This window comes from Anolis sagrei, chromosome 3 (genome assembly GCF_037176765.1).
Source record: "Anolis sagrei isolate rAnoSag1 chromosome 3, rAnoSag1.mat, whole genome shotgun sequence".
Taxonomy (NCBI): Eukaryota; Metazoa; Chordata; class Lepidosauria; order Squamata; family Dactyloidae; genus Anolis; species Anolis sagrei.
Genome location: NC_090023.1, coordinates 69314545 through 69332738, shown reverse-complemented (window position 1 = coordinate 69332738; position 18194 = coordinate 69314545). Strand labels below are relative to the sequence as shown.

Here is an 18194-nt window from a genome sequence, read left to right as displayed (position 1 = left end):
GCAATAGCCTGCAAGATGTTTCCATATGGTTTCTTCTCATACCAGTTCTCATACCACAGGAATGGAGTTATCAAATCAAGTGGGAAGATTCCAGTAGTGAGAACAGAGTCTGGCCAAGTTGTTCTCATATAATCCCAGACTATCTCACATGGTTCCTCCATCCCCATGTTTATTGAGTCAAATGGAAGGACTCATGAACAATTTCCTCACATATCAGTGCTGGAATTAGCACCTGCGCTCTTAAGAATCTGAGTTCTTAGAATACACTCGATAGCATAGCAAATAACTATTTGGGGTTTTTTTCTCTAAAAAAATATTCTAACATTAAGAGATCTGATGAGGGTTTGGTCAACATACCAAATTGAGGGGGGCGACCCATTTCTGTAGAGCAGATGTCCTTCTCATGTGCTGATCTGCCATATGAGGCAGAATAGATATTCAGGAATTTTGATTCTTTGCAGTGGAGTTTCAGTTCTTCGTTTTCACACACTGATCTTGTTTTGTATTCAGCTGGAAAAGAAAGAAAAGAGAAATGCTCTTTATTAGGGGAACTAGGTTTTTGGAAAGCAGGAAATGAATAGGTGTGTGCCTTACTGTTACTAACATCAATGAAATGAGGTGGGATTGTTAAGAGCACATGGCTGTTCTCCAGGGGCTAGGGTGGTACTTCTCCATTCATTTTCCTTCTTCAGGGAAGCTACAGGTAATTTTAGAAGTCTTTTTCCCACCAGGAGAAAGTCTTTGAATACCAGTTTTGGTTCATAATGCAGGATGTATTCTGTGCCAAATTTTCATGCTGTTTTGCATAAAAACTAAAATTTATCTGCAAGGAATATTTTCTGTAGACAAAACGTTTCTTCCTGTGTAAAAAATACTGTTTCCTGTGCAAATTCACATGTAAATCCTTCAATAGAATAAGTCCCTAATGTCTATACCGAAAGCTTTTCCTACACAAGTGTAATATTTTTGCATAGCCTAGATGTAGCCCTAACCAAGTTACCACGGTATGGGTTTGGGCAGCTACTAGGCATGTGTGATCGATAAATAAAATGTTTCAAAAGTTATTACAAAATTAGGGGACGCTGATGGTTTAGTTCTAAAGTGTTTCTAAAGTATGGCTAGTGAAAATTTAGTTACTATAATGAGAGTAGTGAAATTCTATTACTTTTTCGTTATAGTAATTGCGCACAATTACTATAATTGGGGAAACTTCAGGGGCTCTTTTCTCCCTCATTTTACAGCTATTGGGGTGAAACTTGCTACCATGATAGAATACATTTACCCCTGTTAGCCCATCGAGTTTCAGAACATTCCACATATCCACAGACTTTTGGGAAATTTTCAAAGTTTTGATAAACAACATTATTAAAAACCCACAAGAGCTTTTTCCTTGAATTTTCTATAAAATGACACAAGATAACAGGGGATCATTCCCCCCAACTTTCAGAAATATTCATACCTCTACCAATTTTAGGATTTTTTTTAAAAAAGCCATAACAGCTATCTCATTTAATGTCTCTCATATTAACCAACAGAAAACAATACTAACGGATACTACATTTTCATAGAATCTTAAAGTTGGAGGGGATCCCCAAGGGCCATCTACTCCAACTCCCTTTTTCCAGGAAGAAGAGCACTATCAAAACACTCCTAACAGATGGCCATCCAGCCTCTAAACTTCCCTATTGAGTTGGAAGGCCCTCAAGGGCCATCCATTTAGGGATTTCTTCCCAGCACATAGATTTACTTATTAGAAGTATCATTCAGTCTCAGTCCTCCTCTTAGCAGATTCAAACATTTATTGGAGCTGTGGATAGCTGGTGCTACCAAGGGAAAAATCTCTTCCCTGTCCTGATTGGGGTTTTCAGATGTTGGCAGAATTCTGGGAAATGTAATTTAAGGCAGAGCCTTTTGCATTCTCTGCCATAGGGCTCCTCGCCTTCCCAAACTACATTTCCCAGAGTTCTGGGCTTTCTTTCCCAGTGAACTCTGCTTTCTCCCTGCTGCTTCCATCTCCTAATGGTGAGAAGCCATTAATTTAACGAGAAAATGCAGCCTTTTTGGCTTTACTTTGCTTGATGGTGCTGAAAATAACATTGACTTTGGGAGGCTTCTGAGATTTACAAAAAACAAACAAAAAAGTATTGGGTAAGTTTTTGGCGCAGGCCAAACCCACGTGTCAAATTTTGCATCACAAGTATGAACTTAACAAATTTGATACGATTTATGAGGGCAAACGAAAAAATGCACACCTCTAGTGGTTACATTTCTCTTGGCTTGATTAAATGGGACTCCAATCCACAGAAACCTTTGCTGTGGTACATTTGTTAACTTTTAATATACCACAAGGCAATTTATTGGTTTTGTTTAGCTCTTGGAAAAATCAACAACTGGCTGGGAACTTGGGTGTTGTTCAAATAAGGTAACTTTTCCAGACTTTGCTTTTGGTGACAGAGCCCCTTGTTAGTTTTAAATTGCAGTTCCAAACACAACTATTAGAAAGAAAATCAACTGAAATCAAAAGTAAACAGTGTTTAAGAACAGTGTTCCAGAGACACAAAATTGATTCTTTGATTTGACATTTAACAATCTATGGCTCAGTTTTCCTTCAAAACAACCTTACATATTTTTATCAGCTCCAGAAACAATGCCACTCAGACAACCTTGGCATTTTTCCTCTGATTGCCTGTTATTTGTGTCAAAGCTTTTATATGCTCTCTAGGAAGTAAACAAGAAATACATGTTCTGGTATGAAAAGCTGGCGTAAAAGAATGAGAATAATAAGGTAAGAAAAGGTTACTATTCTCTAAAACCATAATAACTACTTGGGTTGAAATCCAATACTATTCTATCTGTCAGTGTGAAGGAAACACTCCCCTCCACACACAAAAAACCTTCAGAATTTCTGGGTTGTTGTAGGATTTTCAGGCTGTACGGTCATGTTCTAGAAGCATTCTCTCCTGACGTTTCACCTGCATCTATGGCAGGCATCCTCAGAAGTTATGAGGTCTTTAGAATTTCCTCTAAAGTCTTGGGGAACTGATTATTAATATTTAAGATTAACCTGAACACATCAAAATTGTTTCAAGAAGAGGGATGATTTATTTCTCAGATTCCCTTTCACTTGATTTCAAAACTCTGCTAGAATAGGAATGATATTTAGTACACTCAAGCCAAGTAATTTTCATGAACCTTCCATGGAAAGAGAGAGAAAGAGAGAAGGAAGGAGGGAGAGAGTGAATCTTTAACTAGATTCCCTACAGAAAACCTAATGGTCTTTGTGTCACCATAAGTCAGAAATGACTCGAGACACACAATAACAACAAAGGATATGTTTTGCTCCATATCCTTATATATGCAGTGATATTTTTTTTATGCCACTCGTTTATTTTAGCATGAGATTTTATTTATTGCAATCTATTTCATCATATACTGAAACACAGTAACTAAGCTATTTATTTGAAAAGAGGATACATGCGATGCAAATAATAGCAGGCTAATACACAGTGGTCAGAAACGCATATTATTACATTATCCCCAAGGAGCCTTTATTGCCAGAAAAAGTCAAAACCAGCAGGCTAAATCTAGCTTCTTTTCTTTGTAGATCCAATTTCATGCATCTTATTTTAGTTTTAGACCAATTCTTTCTTACAAAATAAACATGCCTGCCAACAATAATGTGATTACCACATATCTACACTGTCCATGTGTAACTCTAGTTCAGTGATTCACCCAGATAGATCCATGCATAGATTTCTTAATCAGCACAACAAGCAAAACAAAAATAACAAATATAAATACTGTAAATAAATAAATAAAAATAACATGCAGAAATGACACTTGCCTGTTCTACAAATTACTTACTAGGCTTGCATTTAAAGGAGACTAGGAGGTATTTAGTGATTCCTGGGCATAGATCAGGTCCGAAAACCCGACTATTGACAAGGAGCTGGCAGGCTCTCAGGTCCTGGCATTCATCCAGTATTTTCTAAAAACAGTGAGCAAAGCAGAGTCTTGAAAAACAGATTATAAGACTACAACATATCAAACTCTGACATTTTAAAACCCGTACAGAACAGCTGCAACCCATTTGTTACTAAAATCCTTGGTAAATTAATCCTTAAACTGCTATTACAGTGATTTCCAAAGCAAACTTTGCATGATTGCGTAGTATGAATTAAACATCATTCCCAAGAAAGACTCAGTTCCACAATGCAGTTTGGGACATGAAAAACCAGGTTCATTTGAGAAAGTGGAGTTTCCCAATTAAAAACTGCAAAGAACTCATGTGCAGAAGAAGACATTCCTGCAGGTAATGTGTGTTACTTGGTTGTATGACAAGCAAAATAGGCGGAATGCCCTCTTCTATACAGCCATGACATTACAGGCATATGGCTCTCCTTAGCTTTCAGTCAGGTCACAATGTTGTTGTAGTATTTGTATCCTATCTTTTTAATAAAACCAGGACTAAAAACTTAGGGCTGGTATATATAGGGAGATATAATCTGACAGATACAACTGGTCCAGGGCCATATAGAACTTGGGAGTTCTCCTAGACTCATCGCTGAGTTTCGGCAGTGGCTAGGGGGACTTCTGCACAATTAAAACTTGTGCACCAGTTGCACCGGTATCTTGGGAAGTCAGATTTGGTCACAGTAATCCATGCTCTGGTTACATCCCAAATAGACAACTGCAACACATTCTACGTGGGGTTGCCTTTGAAGACTGTTTGGAAGGTTTAAGTGGTCCCACAGGTGGCAGCCAGATTGCTCAATGGAGCAGGTATAGGGAGCACACAACCCCTCTGTTACGCCAGCTCCGCTTGCTGCCAGTCTGCTACCAAACACAATTCAAAGTGCTTCTTTATCCTATAAAGCCCTAACCTTCCAGCAGCATGCATAAGAATGAAGAAGTACTCCATCAAGGACTTGGTGTCACAAGTGGACAGTGAATCAGCAGCTCCCCCTGTGGCCGGGATTGAGCATACCCTCATGAAGCCGGAAAGCTGGAATGTTAAATTGCCTCTGTGTCTGTCTATATATGTTGTATGTCTAATGACATTGATTGTTTGCCATGTATATGCACATTGTAATCCACCCTGAGTCCCCTGTGGGGTGAGAAGGGTGGAATATAAATACTGTAAATGATAAATAAATAAATAATAAGCCGGGGTGGTGGCTTTTTCAGCCTAAAAAGGGGGCAGAAAATTTTGGCTCATACTCAAGTGTATGGGGTAATTACTTCTGACTATTCCTTATTGCTGCTCCTTACTTCCTTACCTCAGAGTAAATCAACTGAACCCAATAGGACTGACATCTGAACAGTTCCCTATAGGATTGCATTGTTAGAATGGAATTCCTTATGCAACATGACAAAGTTCACTGATATCCTCAAAACTGGAGGTGGTTAAGGTATTCACAGGATTAGAAAGGACATACATTTTGTATGCCCTTTCAGTGATACACTCCAACATAACATTTGTTCTTTCAGTAAAATAACATTGTTCCTAAGTTATCTCTGTGTCCCAGAGAGAGTGAATAGGATGAGATCATCAGTGATTGTTCCCAACAGTTTGATACACTGCATGTGCCTTAAATATGAGAACATTAGAGGCATTTTATGAAAAACCAAGGCAAACAGGAGTCTTTGATCTGAATGATAAGCAAACATCCCTGAAAAATTATATTGATCTTTCATTTTGGCAAGCATTTGTTGATTGAAACATGCAAACACTTTCCATTTATTTTCTGTGCAAGGCCCATGAAATCCCCAAGGACTGAGTATGCAAAATTCAGCCCTGATCTCATGCTAACAAGGACACTTAGGACAGATGTGACCCTCACATTTTTTAATGAGAACAACTGTACTTTCACATGATCCAAAGGTCATTTTTCAACTACATGGCAGTAAACACAAACCATGCTTATGAAGCCATTATTTCAATCACCACTGCAACTGGTGCACTGAAAAATATTAAGTTATTACTGGAGTTTGGGGGAAAAACTTCTTGGGCTACAGCTACCACTTTCTCTTAGAATCCATGCAGACTGCCATATTCTGGAAAGGGTGTTCCCAAAAAGTGATCTTTTAAAGCTTTGGATGGTGAGCTACAGCATTCAAACTGTTTCCTGATAAGGAAAAAACATTTTAAGTGTTACCATAAAGACTAAGTTCCTACATACCAAGTAGAAATAAATTTATTTCTTCAAACATTTATAGTCTGCCCAATAAACGCTTTACAGGCACTAAATGCCCTGGTTAGTGTTTGGATGGGAGATTGTCAATGAAAGCCAGGTGTTGTAGGCTATATTTGAAAGGAAAGAATTGGCAAAACCATATTCTAGTATTCTTTGCCTAAGAAAACTATGGAATTCTTAGAATCACTGTAAGTCAATAAGTGACTTGAAGATACGCGCACACACATTATATCACAATAGGATAATGTATGGATAAAATCACATTGGAACATTTTGAACATTTTAAACAAGAGGAATTATATAGACATTCTGAAAGCATATTCAATAATTTAGTAATTAAATAGAAATGGTTTAAAATATAAGCTAGTGGAGATGTAGGCAGAAATCATTAGATTCCAACAGTTTGGTTAAAAACATTTTTATTTAGCTTGAGAATGAAGTTCATGTTGGTGGAAATCAGGTGTGTAAGAGGACATTTTACCATTGGGAGTCTTTATTTATTGTGTCAGAAGCAAATTGAGAATACAGTTATAATGTATAAAAAAACCACAATATGAATGCTCTCTCCCATATCCACAACGCATCCTTGTCATTGCTCCCAGAGATGAAATGACAATAAAGAGTTTTAAAAAATGTATTGCATGACGCTCTGTACAAAGTTATAGAATCCTAGAGTTGGAAGGTACCACAAGGCCAACTAGGTCAATAATGTGCTATGCAGAAACACACAACTAAAAATATTAATTGAACCTCTGTTTAAAGACCTCCAATGAAGGATGGTACAATATCAGCATCTCAAAGCAGTGTATTCTACCTCTGAACAGTTCTTACAGTAAGTTTTCCTGATGCTTATGTGGAATATCTTTTCCTGTGATCTGTATCCATTAGATTGGGTTCTGATCTATGGAGCAGCAGAAGACAAACTCTTCTTCCTTCGGTATGACATGTCTTCTGATGTTTAAAGACAGTCATCATGCCATATCTCAGTTTCTACGTCTCCAAGCTAAAAACATTCCTTATGAGGGTTGGTTTTCAAATCTTTGATCATCTTGGTTGCCTTTCTCTCAGCACATTCCAGATTGTCAATATTCTTCTGAATGGTGATGTCCAAAACTGAACAAAGTGCTCCAGGTGAGATCTACTCACATCATACCATTGACTAATATTTAGCTTGTGGTCTACTAAAACCCTTAGATTAGTGGTTCCCAGTGTTGTTGTTCTTTTGACTGGGGAACACTTGACCAGGGACCACTTTGACCAGGGACCACTCTCCAACATTAGTACCAAAAGGGTTACAAATCAGTTTTTGGTCAACTATAGATTTGGTTTGGTCATTTGGAGTGCTGCTTCAGAAAATTTCTTTGGATAGACCACATCAGCTCTAGTTTCTGATACAGAACATATGCCATCCAGTAGTCATCATCAGCTCGCCCACAGAAAACCATATTTAATTATCTAAAGGTCATGTGGTCAATCCAATGCAATTTACACCCCAAATTCAGCAACCCCAGGAACAAACCTAAAAACAAAGACACCAAGGCACTCCCACTTCCAGGCACCACATGGAACAGCTCCGCTCAGGGAGAGAGAGAGAGAGAGAGAGAGAGAGAGAGGAGGAGGAGGAGGAGAGGAAGAGGAGGAGAAGCAGCAGTCAGGAGGCTACTGCCATCCCTGTTGCCTCAGCACTATAAGAGGGTTTTGCAAGATCAGTCACCCTCATTGCAATGGTGTAGTAACAGTGAGGCTGTGGACCATATTTTAGTTCTTGGGGAACACAGGTTGGAAACCACTGCCTTAAATCCTTTTCACATGTACCGCCTTCAAGCCAGGTGTCCCTTATTCTATAACCCAGTACAAAACCCAATTCAAATCTGTTTCTCTAAAAACAGCCAGATCTTGTAAGACTGTCAGAATAAAGTCACTGCCTCCTGACAGAAGTAGAAAGACTAGGACTTTGAAGCCTTGGGATAGCTATGGAGAATACCCTCCTTGGCTTCTCTAACAGATGGATCTCACGTGCATACTGCTGAACCAAGACAAGGGTCTCTCGGGCATGAACAGACTTGCACAGGACAATATAGTCCTTCGGATAGCTTGGATCTAAAACATATAGAGCTTTATAGTTCAAAAATAGCACACTGTATTGTGGCCAAAACAGACTGGTAGCCAGCAGAGTCTCCAGTGCTCCCAATTAGTCAGGGACAGTCCTGTTTAATCCTTGATCATTGCACTTTTCCAGTTTCTATGAAATATCCCATTTCTTTTTTCCTCCTTACAATTTCCCTATTAATTTATCATTTTTTTTCCTCAGTTGCTGCAAACTCTTTTCAAAGTGGCAAAGTTGCTTGCACTCAATTAGCTCAACAGGGGAAGCAGAGGAAGCAGAATCTTGCCCTTCCCAGTAGATTCAGGCAAAAGCACTCTGCTGCAACATCTCCTAATTATGTGTTCTTCTTCATTATGTGTTCTTCTTCATTTGCCATCTTCACCACACTATGCTGTTGTTTTCCCAATATTTATCAGTTAAATGTTAGAGGGCCTGGTTGGAAAATCGATTGGTCTGTAGCCATCCAGTATCAACAATATGGTGGTAGCTCTTTTGTCCAAAGTTTTGAAATAAGGTAATCCAAATGTTCCACAGTGGCCAAATCTAACTGACAAGTAAAGGCATGATTGACACACTAGCTTTTAACTATGCAAATGCACTCCTAGCCACTAAGAAGTCTGGACATCCAAGCTCAGTGCTGAACCCAGAACACTGAAACTGCAAGATTTGTATCTTCAGTCTTCAAACAATTTCTCCCAGCAATTCATGAGCATGCATAGTATGGACAAACAAAAGAAAGCTCTTTTAATGTGCCATTGAACAGACCAGTACAATGGCTGCCAAATGTTTCAGAATACACATTATTGGTAATCTTTGATAATCCTAAACAAAATTAGTTCTGCTGCTGCTCAGAAACTGGGACCGGAACTGCTCCTGAAAAGATTTAAGTCTTTCACGGAAGTCCACTGACCTCAGTCAGTGCCAAAACAACTCAATCAAAACTAGCGGAGCTGGCACAAATTAATGTTGGAGTATTGGGTGTGAATCTTAATGGAGATCCTCATTGTTTAGGGCTATCTTGACCCATTCTCCTTGGCAATCAGACAGCTCATACAGCCAGCTCCTTTCCTCTCTTCCTTCCCTCCATCTGTGCCAAGCTCAATTGTAGATTTGTCAAGTTGACACCACAAATACAAATTATAGCTAGCCACATTATCACTAAAACAGGTTCTGAAAAATGTGTGATCTTGGACCTAACGGTAAACAATTTTATTTGGGTATTGAGGTGTTTATTTAATAGGTATGCCTTTTGAATTGGTGCTGTTCAAACATTACAAATTCAGACCAAAATATTATCCTCTGTGTTGGAATGAATTGGCTCCTTTCAGTGACAGGGTGGGCAAAGTACTACACTAGCAAACAATTATAATAGTCTGCAAAATGTTTAGACTGGTTTACAGTATTTTCCCCACATTTGATACCAACCAGATACTTTGAAATACAGCTCCCATCGGTCCCAGCTAACATGGTTAGTGGTGAGGAATCACAGGAGTTGAAATTCCAAAGGCAACAAGATTAGACACAGAGTCATTCAGAAATATCAAGTTACACATCTGTAAGCCTAATAAATCATAACTACAATAAATATATATTCCAGATATAACACCTTGAAACAGTCAATTAATTTCCCTGTACTTTACTTTTATATTTATTTAAGTATTTATTATATTTCCACCCTGCCCCATATCATAAGATATCTGGGCCAACTGAACAAATGAAAATGTATGAAAAGAAAAGTTCAAGTAATAAAAATAATTTAAACATTCTAAACACATATTACATAATTGCATAATATAAAAAAGTAGGAGCATAAAAATATTTAGCTATATACATTAGGTTTCTCATTGGGCCCCAAAGGCTTTTATTCAAAGATATCTTTTAACTTGATGGTGAAATGAGACTATTTGCACCAGGTGGGTCTCCAAGGCTGTGTGTATATTATGCAGCTGGATTGCCAAAATGAAGAAGGCCCTTTTTCATGTCGTCACACAATATATTGCCTTCATTGGAGGGACATACAACAGATCCCAGTTTTTGGCTAGGGATATATAAGGGAGACGCGTGCCTTCAAATATGGCTTTTAATATAATTACCAGCACCTTGAATCAAACCAGGATATGTCTTGACAGGTTTTTATGAGCTGTTTCTGTGAGGACTCGAAATGTTACATTTTTCACTAGCTGCAGTTTCTGTGTACTCTTCAAGGGCAGTTGCATGTAAAATGCATTATAGTAATCTAACCAGGAGATTGCCAGTGAATGAACTACTGCAGCAAAATTACCCCTGTCCAGTTGCTGGACCAGCCAAAGCTGGTGCCAAGTATTTTGAGCCACAGAGGTCTACTTGGTCCTTTAGTGATGAACAGCTAAGCTTCTGGTGCTTTAGAGGAAATGCAACCCCACTCACATATGTCAATTCCTGGACTCGGGGACTGCCAATTCATAAAATATCTGTCTTATTGTGATTCAGCATAACAGTATTGCTTTTCATCCAGCCCATTACTTAGAATGTTTATACTTATAAGTTACAACTGATTAATTATCTAGAAACACTTTAAAGCTGATGTTTTCACAAATACTGCTAGAGGCAATACCTGAAAAGTAGTAGATGTCACACAGTTTAAGGACTCTCTCATCTTGGCTTCAGGCTGCTGTGCGCTACACAATTGGTAAGCTTGACCATAATATGCAGATTGGATACTTATTGTTGAATGTCGAGGGCACTGCAGACGCAATTGTTCACCATCGCAGGCATACACAGTGTGGTTTTGCAGAAGTTTGGTTAGGTAACCTAGAAAATATTTAGCTGTGTTACATTTCATGAGGAACTATAGCTTTTATCCTTATGTTAATATGAAAATTGCTTGACTATAATTAGCTTTTCTTGCAGTTCAAGGTGCTGGTTTGAATCCAGACTCAGTTACACTTAGAGTAGACCCCTGATATTGAGTCCAATTGATTGGTTTCAGTGTATCTACCCTAATTATGACTAAGTCTGGATCCAGTTCTCTTTTTCATAAGCTACTGTGGTTTATGCTATTGATTCACGGAAGACTACTGAACTGTTGTATTAGAATATAATCCAGCCTTTCAGTAGGTGATTCTATGGCCAGGGTTAAACCTATCACTAGGCAGAGTAAGAAAGTTATCTCACATAAATGATGGTATGAGGCAAGTCTTAGTAGCAATTGCTCGGCCTTTATCGAACGCTGGAGGACAAAGAAAATATGTTTTAGATAGCTTACTTTATATGTCTCAAACTAGTGCCTAATCATGAGTAGATGAGTGCTATTGATCCCAACCACTGTCACCAAATGGGATGTTCATAAATCCCACTGCTGCTACCAATTGTGAGGACATCCACTTATCCCCACATCTTCACCTATGTAAGGATCTTCTCCTGTCTTATTCAAATGTGGAGATCTACTAGATGCCCCTTAGTTCCATTGTGAGCCTTTATTTATCTAATCTTTCCACTAGATACCATCACCATGATTTACTATTGTGCTCACAGACACCATGTGTTTCAACTCAAGATTTCCATTATTTCTTTTGTAGCATTCTCAAAAGGAATAATACAAAAATGATTTATGAAATAGGAATTGAACATAGCATCAATCATTACTACTTACTACATCTAAATCCTGAATGGCACTAATCTAACTTATATCTCTCACTCATATCCTTAACTAACTCTGAGGTTGTGTCTACACCAGCTGAAATATTCCAGAGTACTCTGCTCCGGAGTTGCCCTGGAGATAGCATGGGAATGCCTCAAAGCTGTTTTCTTTCCCAGATAGTCAGCTGAGCAGTCAGCACCATGCCCTGTCTTTCTGGAGGCCACCACTGACATTTTGCCAGTCAAAAGCAATGCCTTGATAAGAATCTTGCTGCCCAGCATTGTGATCGCCAGAAGTGACTGTCCTCATAACAAAAACATTGAGTCATTCTACATTTTCCTGAAATTTCTCAAGTAACTTGTTCTTTTCGTGGCAAATTAAGAGTAGCAAGGAGACTTCCTCCAGCAGAATTGCTATACGTGTGGACTACATAGCAGATCTGATGTGAGATTGTTTTATTTATCCCAGCCTAACTTTTCTAACATCTCTTGCTCCTCATTCTGTCATATACACAACATTCAGACAATCAGCAGTTGCTCCTGACATTCCATTCTCTCAATAAATCCTTACCTTATAACACTGCATACAAAAGTATACTTTGACCCATCTAATAAAAACAAGAACAGTTTCTACTTAAATCCAGAAGAGCATATAGTGCAAGGCAGAAAAGGAGCGAAATTGTCCAATACTGTTTTTGTGAGGCATTCCAAAACAGAAAAATAAAATTCAGAGCGACTACCAATTCATACCTTTACATCTAGGTGATGTACAAATGGAATAACTTTAAAAAATCAGGACTAACCAAAATATCACAAAATAAAATGTGGTTATATTACCTTAGCTCTGAAGACATTTGATTATTTGTATGGAGAAAGCAATGTAATGTTTCAGTACATAAAATAAACCTATTCAATTGAGTTGACAGTTTTTGCCTGAAGAATACTCCTGAGCTGTCAGTGTTAATATAATCTTGTTAGGAAAGGCTTGGCTGATGTAGTTTATTCTTTTTCGGGAACCCTTTAAAAACAAACCCGCTCTTCAAATGTGGAGAAGTGCCACCAACCATGAGCCCTATCATTTTATTTAATTATAGTCCTTTGATTCCACTCAACATGGGGTGCCACAGGGCTGTGTGTTGAGTCCTCTGCTTTACACTTTGTGCACATATGCTTGTACCTCTGTCCACCATAGAAATATCATTACCAAATTTGCAGATGATACAACTATGGTGGGGTTTATCTCTGAAGGGGATGAGTCAGCTGCTCTCATGGTGCAAGAACAATAATCTGGTTCTTAACATCAATAAGACCAAGGAGCTCAGAAAGACTACAGAAAGAACTGACCAGAAATTCAGTCCTTGGTCATAAATGGAGACCATGTGCAGCAGGTGGCCAGTTTTAAGTTCCTGGGAGTCACTGTGATGGAGGATCTGACCTGGGGCACCCATATGGCAGCGTTGAAGAGGGTCCAGCAGAGACTGTACTACCTGATACTTCTAAAGCTGTGTAGTGTGAGAAGGTCTTATATGTCTTTCTTGGCTCTTCTTCTCAACAATACATTTAGCACTCACTTATGCATGGTTCTGTGTAATAGTCTCACTTTAAGATACCTACATGCTTTTAGCATGATTTAAAGGGAGCATTATTCAAAGAAGGGGCTCTGTAAACAGCATTCCCTCGGGACACTGAAGAATTTGGTCCTAAAACGGCAACAGTATAAGTTTCAAATTGCTTGGAACCAAATGTTCCCATGTACAAAGCTGCGTAGTATTCCCCAGACGACATTAGGTATGCAGGGACTTTTGAATACATTCTGAGCATATGAACAACTACTTTGATCCAACGAATTTTTATTCCACTATCTAGTTCCTTTTAATTAGTATCTGATTTATTCAGTTTTTTAAAAATACCTCCATAAAATCAACTGCTTTGTGAATGCTGGAGGTTTGTATTCTTTTCTCTTTTTAATAGTGTGGACAGGAGAGAAAATACATGTTTTTTTTTCTCTCCAGGTGACATTTAAAAGGTCAGTGATGTAATTAAACTGTGCCCATAACTTGTACACACTGAAGGATAAAAATAGTCATGGGATTTGGCTGCTATTCTTTGATAAGAAAACTGGTGATGTACTGGCATGTGGATTGCTTCACTCAGACACTACTGAAGCATTAATAGCTCACATAATAATACACTTTTCCATCTGGCCTCTACAATTAGAATTCCTAGGGCCTTTCCACACATCCCTATATACCAGAATATCAAGGCAGAAAATCCCACATTATCTGAGTGTGGACTAAGAAAACCCAGTTCAAAGCAGATAATGTGGGATTTTCTTCCTTGATATTCTGGGATATAGGACTGTGGAAGGGCCCTTAGAAGAAGGAGGGAAAAAAAATCTCCCCCCCCCCTCCCCATTAACTCCTATGGATTGCAACACACAAAATAACTCAAAAGTAATGTAAATATAACCATCTGTTCAACATACCCAGGCAATAGTAATCAACATTTTAAATAGTTGCAAAACCAAAGGGAAATATGGAGATTGCAGTCAGCCGAGACTAGATAGGGGCAATAGTATGATAGTTGAGATCCTATGCTACTTGCGCAATGCGGGTCAGAATTAATGAAAGGAATATGTCCGTGAGACAGCAGAGCGAGTGAGAGATGCAGCTGCAACAGGATAGCAGTGAAGTAATTTAACTCAGGAAGTACAGGATATGGGTGAGGTAATGTAACAGTATTCCCCCCTCCTTTTTATCTTTCCTTCCATTAGTCGTCTTTCCCCCCTCATTTTTACTCTTCCTTCCATTACAACGACTTTGCTGCAGCTGTGTCTCTCACACAGTGCGCTCACTCACACATGTGTTCCCCTTATTCAGAGCCACGTTGCACAAGCAGCGTAGCATAAGGTCCCAGCTATCATACTATTACCCCTACCCAGTCTTGTCTGACTGCAATCTCCACATTTCCCTTTGGTTTTGCAACTATTTAAAATGTTGGTAATATATAGGTTGCATTAAAAATGGTATGTACATGCTTCTGTAAATGTTAAAGAATGATCTCCACTAGCATTTTATCCTGACACCTTAGCATCTGCCTCACTTGTGTACCACATGATGACTTTCAAATTCTTTATCCTTCTGACACCATTTCTCCTTTGATATTGTTTTTCTTCTGAAGGAGTTTTATGTCTTTTTACTTACTTATTTGCTGCATTTTTCATATGCTACCATGATGTGTTTGAACAAATTTGGAACTTCATGTTCTTGGGAAGATCAAAAATCATGCAGCATAAAGAAGTCCTATTTCTTGGTTTCTATAATCTACATTCTCCACATTTGTAGAGTTTCTGGCCCTGCAGAACCGATCTTGTTTTGATATCAGTAGTAAAGCTCAGGGCCTTTCCACATAGCCATATAACCCAGAATATCAAGGCAGAAAATGCCACAATATCTGCTTTGAACTGCGATATCTGAATCCACACTGTCATATATTCCAGTTAAAAGCAGATAATGTGGGATTTCATTTAGTGGTGTGAAAGGGCCTTAGACACTTTTTAAAATGTGCACTGATGTCAGCAGGAATACAAATGTCAGAATCCATACAGGGTGGGCAAAGTATTGTTTTGATGATTTTGTTCAACTACAGCTCCTAGTATTTGTCATCACTGGCTACGTTAGCTAGGGCCAATGGGAGCTGACAATATCTCCTCTTTTCGTAAGAGCTTGAAGACTTGGTGGTTTCACCAGGGCTTTGAGAACGACTAGTATTAGCCCCAGCCCCTGGGCACTTGTTAGAACCTGGCCTTTCACACCCGCCCACTACCCTGGACAGTTCCCCAATAGGCCCTGGAAATGAGCAGCTACAGGCACCACTATTACTACTGTTGGGACCAGTTATTGCGCTTTACCCAATCCCCTGGCCTCTCATGTCTTGCTTTGTACTAGCCTCAGTCCGGCCCTCTTCATTTGCCTAGGCCCATTCCGAAATCCTGGCCCTAACTGTTAATCTTGCACAAAAGAATAGGGTGGGATTGCTTTTTAATGTATATGTGTTGTTTTGATAATTCAATGCTTATGTCTTGCTTACTCTGTATGTTTTTGTGTTTTCCTACATGGAAATCGCCCAGAGTCTCCCTAGGGGAGATAGAGTGATATATGAATAAAGTTTTATTATATACTAGCTGTGCCCTGCCACGCGTTGCTGTGGCCTATAGTAAAACTTATCAAAGTTGAGGTAGATATCTGGACTATTATGAAAGAGAGGGTACCTACCTATTCCTTCCCCCTTTTCCTCCCCCTTTCTCTCCTTTCTTCCTTCTCTACCTCTTTTTTTCTTTCCTTCTTTCACTACTTGGTTTCATCCTTCTCTCTTTCCTTCATTCCCTCCCCCTTTCTTCCTTTGCCTTTCTTCCCTCCCTGTTTGCTTCCTTCTTTCACTTTTTATTTCCTTTTATTTCACCACCATCATAACAATAACAATAATGCAATGCATTGCCTCTGGGACCTGACACCTCTCCCATTCCCCCAGGGTCTAATAGGAATAATAGCATAATAATAATAGAAATAACGTTTACCCGCCACATGTTGCTGTGGCCAACCTTCCCTCTTTCTCTCCCTCTTTCCTTCCTTCCTTCCTTCCTTCCCTCCTTCCTTCCTTCCTTCCTTCCTTCCTTCCTTCCTTCCTTCCTTCCTTCCTTCCCTCCCTCCCATCTTTCCTTCTCCTCTTCCTTCTCTATCTCTTTCCTTCCTTCCCCCTTTTTCTTTCTCTTCTGGTCTCTTTTCTTCCTTCTCTCTTTCCTTCTTTCCATCCCTCCCTCTTTCTCTACATCTTCCCCCTTCCTTCACTCCCTCTTTCCTTCCTTCATTCCCTTTTTTCTTTCCTTCTGTCCTTCATTCCTTCCCCCTTTTTCTTTCTCTTCTGGTCTCTTTTCTTCCTTCTCTCTTTCCTTCTTTCCTTCCCTCCCTCTTTCTCTACATCTTCGCCCTTCCTTCACTCCCTCTTTCCTTCCTTCATTCCCTTTTTTCTTTCCTTCTCTCCTTCCTTCCTTCCTTCCCCTTTTCTTTCCCTCCCTCTGTCTCTCATTTCTTCCTTCTCTACCTCTTTCCTTCTTTCCCCCTTTTTCTTTCTCTTCTGCTGTCTCTCTTTTCTTTCCTTCCATTTTTCCTTTTCTTTCCTTTTCTTCTTCTTCTTTCTCTAACTTTCCTTCCTTCCCCCTTTTTCTTTACCTCCCTTTCTCTTTCTTCCTTCTTTCCTTCCTTCCTGTCATTCCTAGATTTTGACAGGGAGGGAAGGGGCGGGGTGGGGTTTGGAGGTGGCGTGAAGTAAAAGGAGGTAAGATTGAGGCAGGGGAGTGATGGAGCGTGGGGTTGTGTGTGTGTGTGCGGCGGCGGGGGGAGTGATGGAGCGTGGGGTTGCGTGTGTGTGTGCGGCGGCGGGGTTGAGTGGGGTTGCGTGTGTGTGCGGTGGCGGGGGGAGTAATGGAGCATGGGGTTGTGTATGTGTGTGCGGCGGCGGGGGGAGTGATGGAGCGTGGGGTTGCATGTGTGTGTGCAGCGGTGGGGGAGTGATGGAGCATGGGGTTGAGTGTGTGTGTGCAGTGGCGGGGGAGTGATGGAGTGTGGGGTTGCGTGTGTGTGTGCGGCGGCGGGGGGAGTGGGGTTACATGTGTGTGTGCGGCGGCGGGGGAGTGATGGAGCGTGGGGTTGCGTGTGTGTGTGCGGCGGCGGGGGGAGTGATGGAGCGTGGGGTTGCGTGTGTGTGCGGCGGCGAGGGAGTGATGGAGCGTGGGGTTGCGTGTGTGTGTGCGCGGCGGCGGGGGAGTGATGGAGCGTGGGGTTGCGTGTTTGTGTGCGGCGGCGGGGAGAGTGATGGAGCGTGGGGTTGCATGTGTGTGCGGCGGCGGGGGAGTGATGGAGCATGGGGTTGTGTGTGTGCGTGTGGCAGGGTGTGTGTGTGCGGGAAGTGGCGCGGCGGGGCTTGGAGTGGGCATGGCTTCCGCAGAGGGAACGTTTGCCGGAAGGCTGTGTGCGCGCGCCAGGGAACTTGCGGCTGGGCGCCAATGCGCATGCTCAGTTGTTTTGCTGTTTTGTGAGTGTGTTATGTGTGTTTTTCATTTTGAGTAGATATGTTTGTACCTTGTGGGTTGTGTTATGGGCATGGGAATTTTGGTTAAGTTTCGTTGGGGTTTTTTGAGTTTTGTTGTTTTGCCGTTTTGTGAGAGTGTTGTTGTGTTGTTTTTCATTTTGAGTAGATATGTTTGTACCTTGTGG

At 40.3% G+C, this 18194-nt stretch overlaps 1 protein-coding gene across 1 annotated transcript in view; it reads right to left on the bottom strand.

The window, feature by feature from the left end:
* EVA1C (eva-1 homolog C) overlaps positions 1-18194 on the bottom strand; it is a 63261-nt gene that overhangs the window by 20137 nt on the left and 24930 nt on the right. The window contains exons 2-4 of the mRNA XM_060770427.2: positions 10898-11094; positions 3865-3988; positions 358-510 (exon numbers count right to left, since the gene is read on the bottom strand). Coding sequence (XP_060626410.2) covers positions 358-510; positions 3865-3988; positions 10898-11094 — 474 coding nt within the window. The remainder of the gene's footprint in view (positions 1-357; positions 511-3864; positions 3989-10897; positions 11095-18194) is intronic.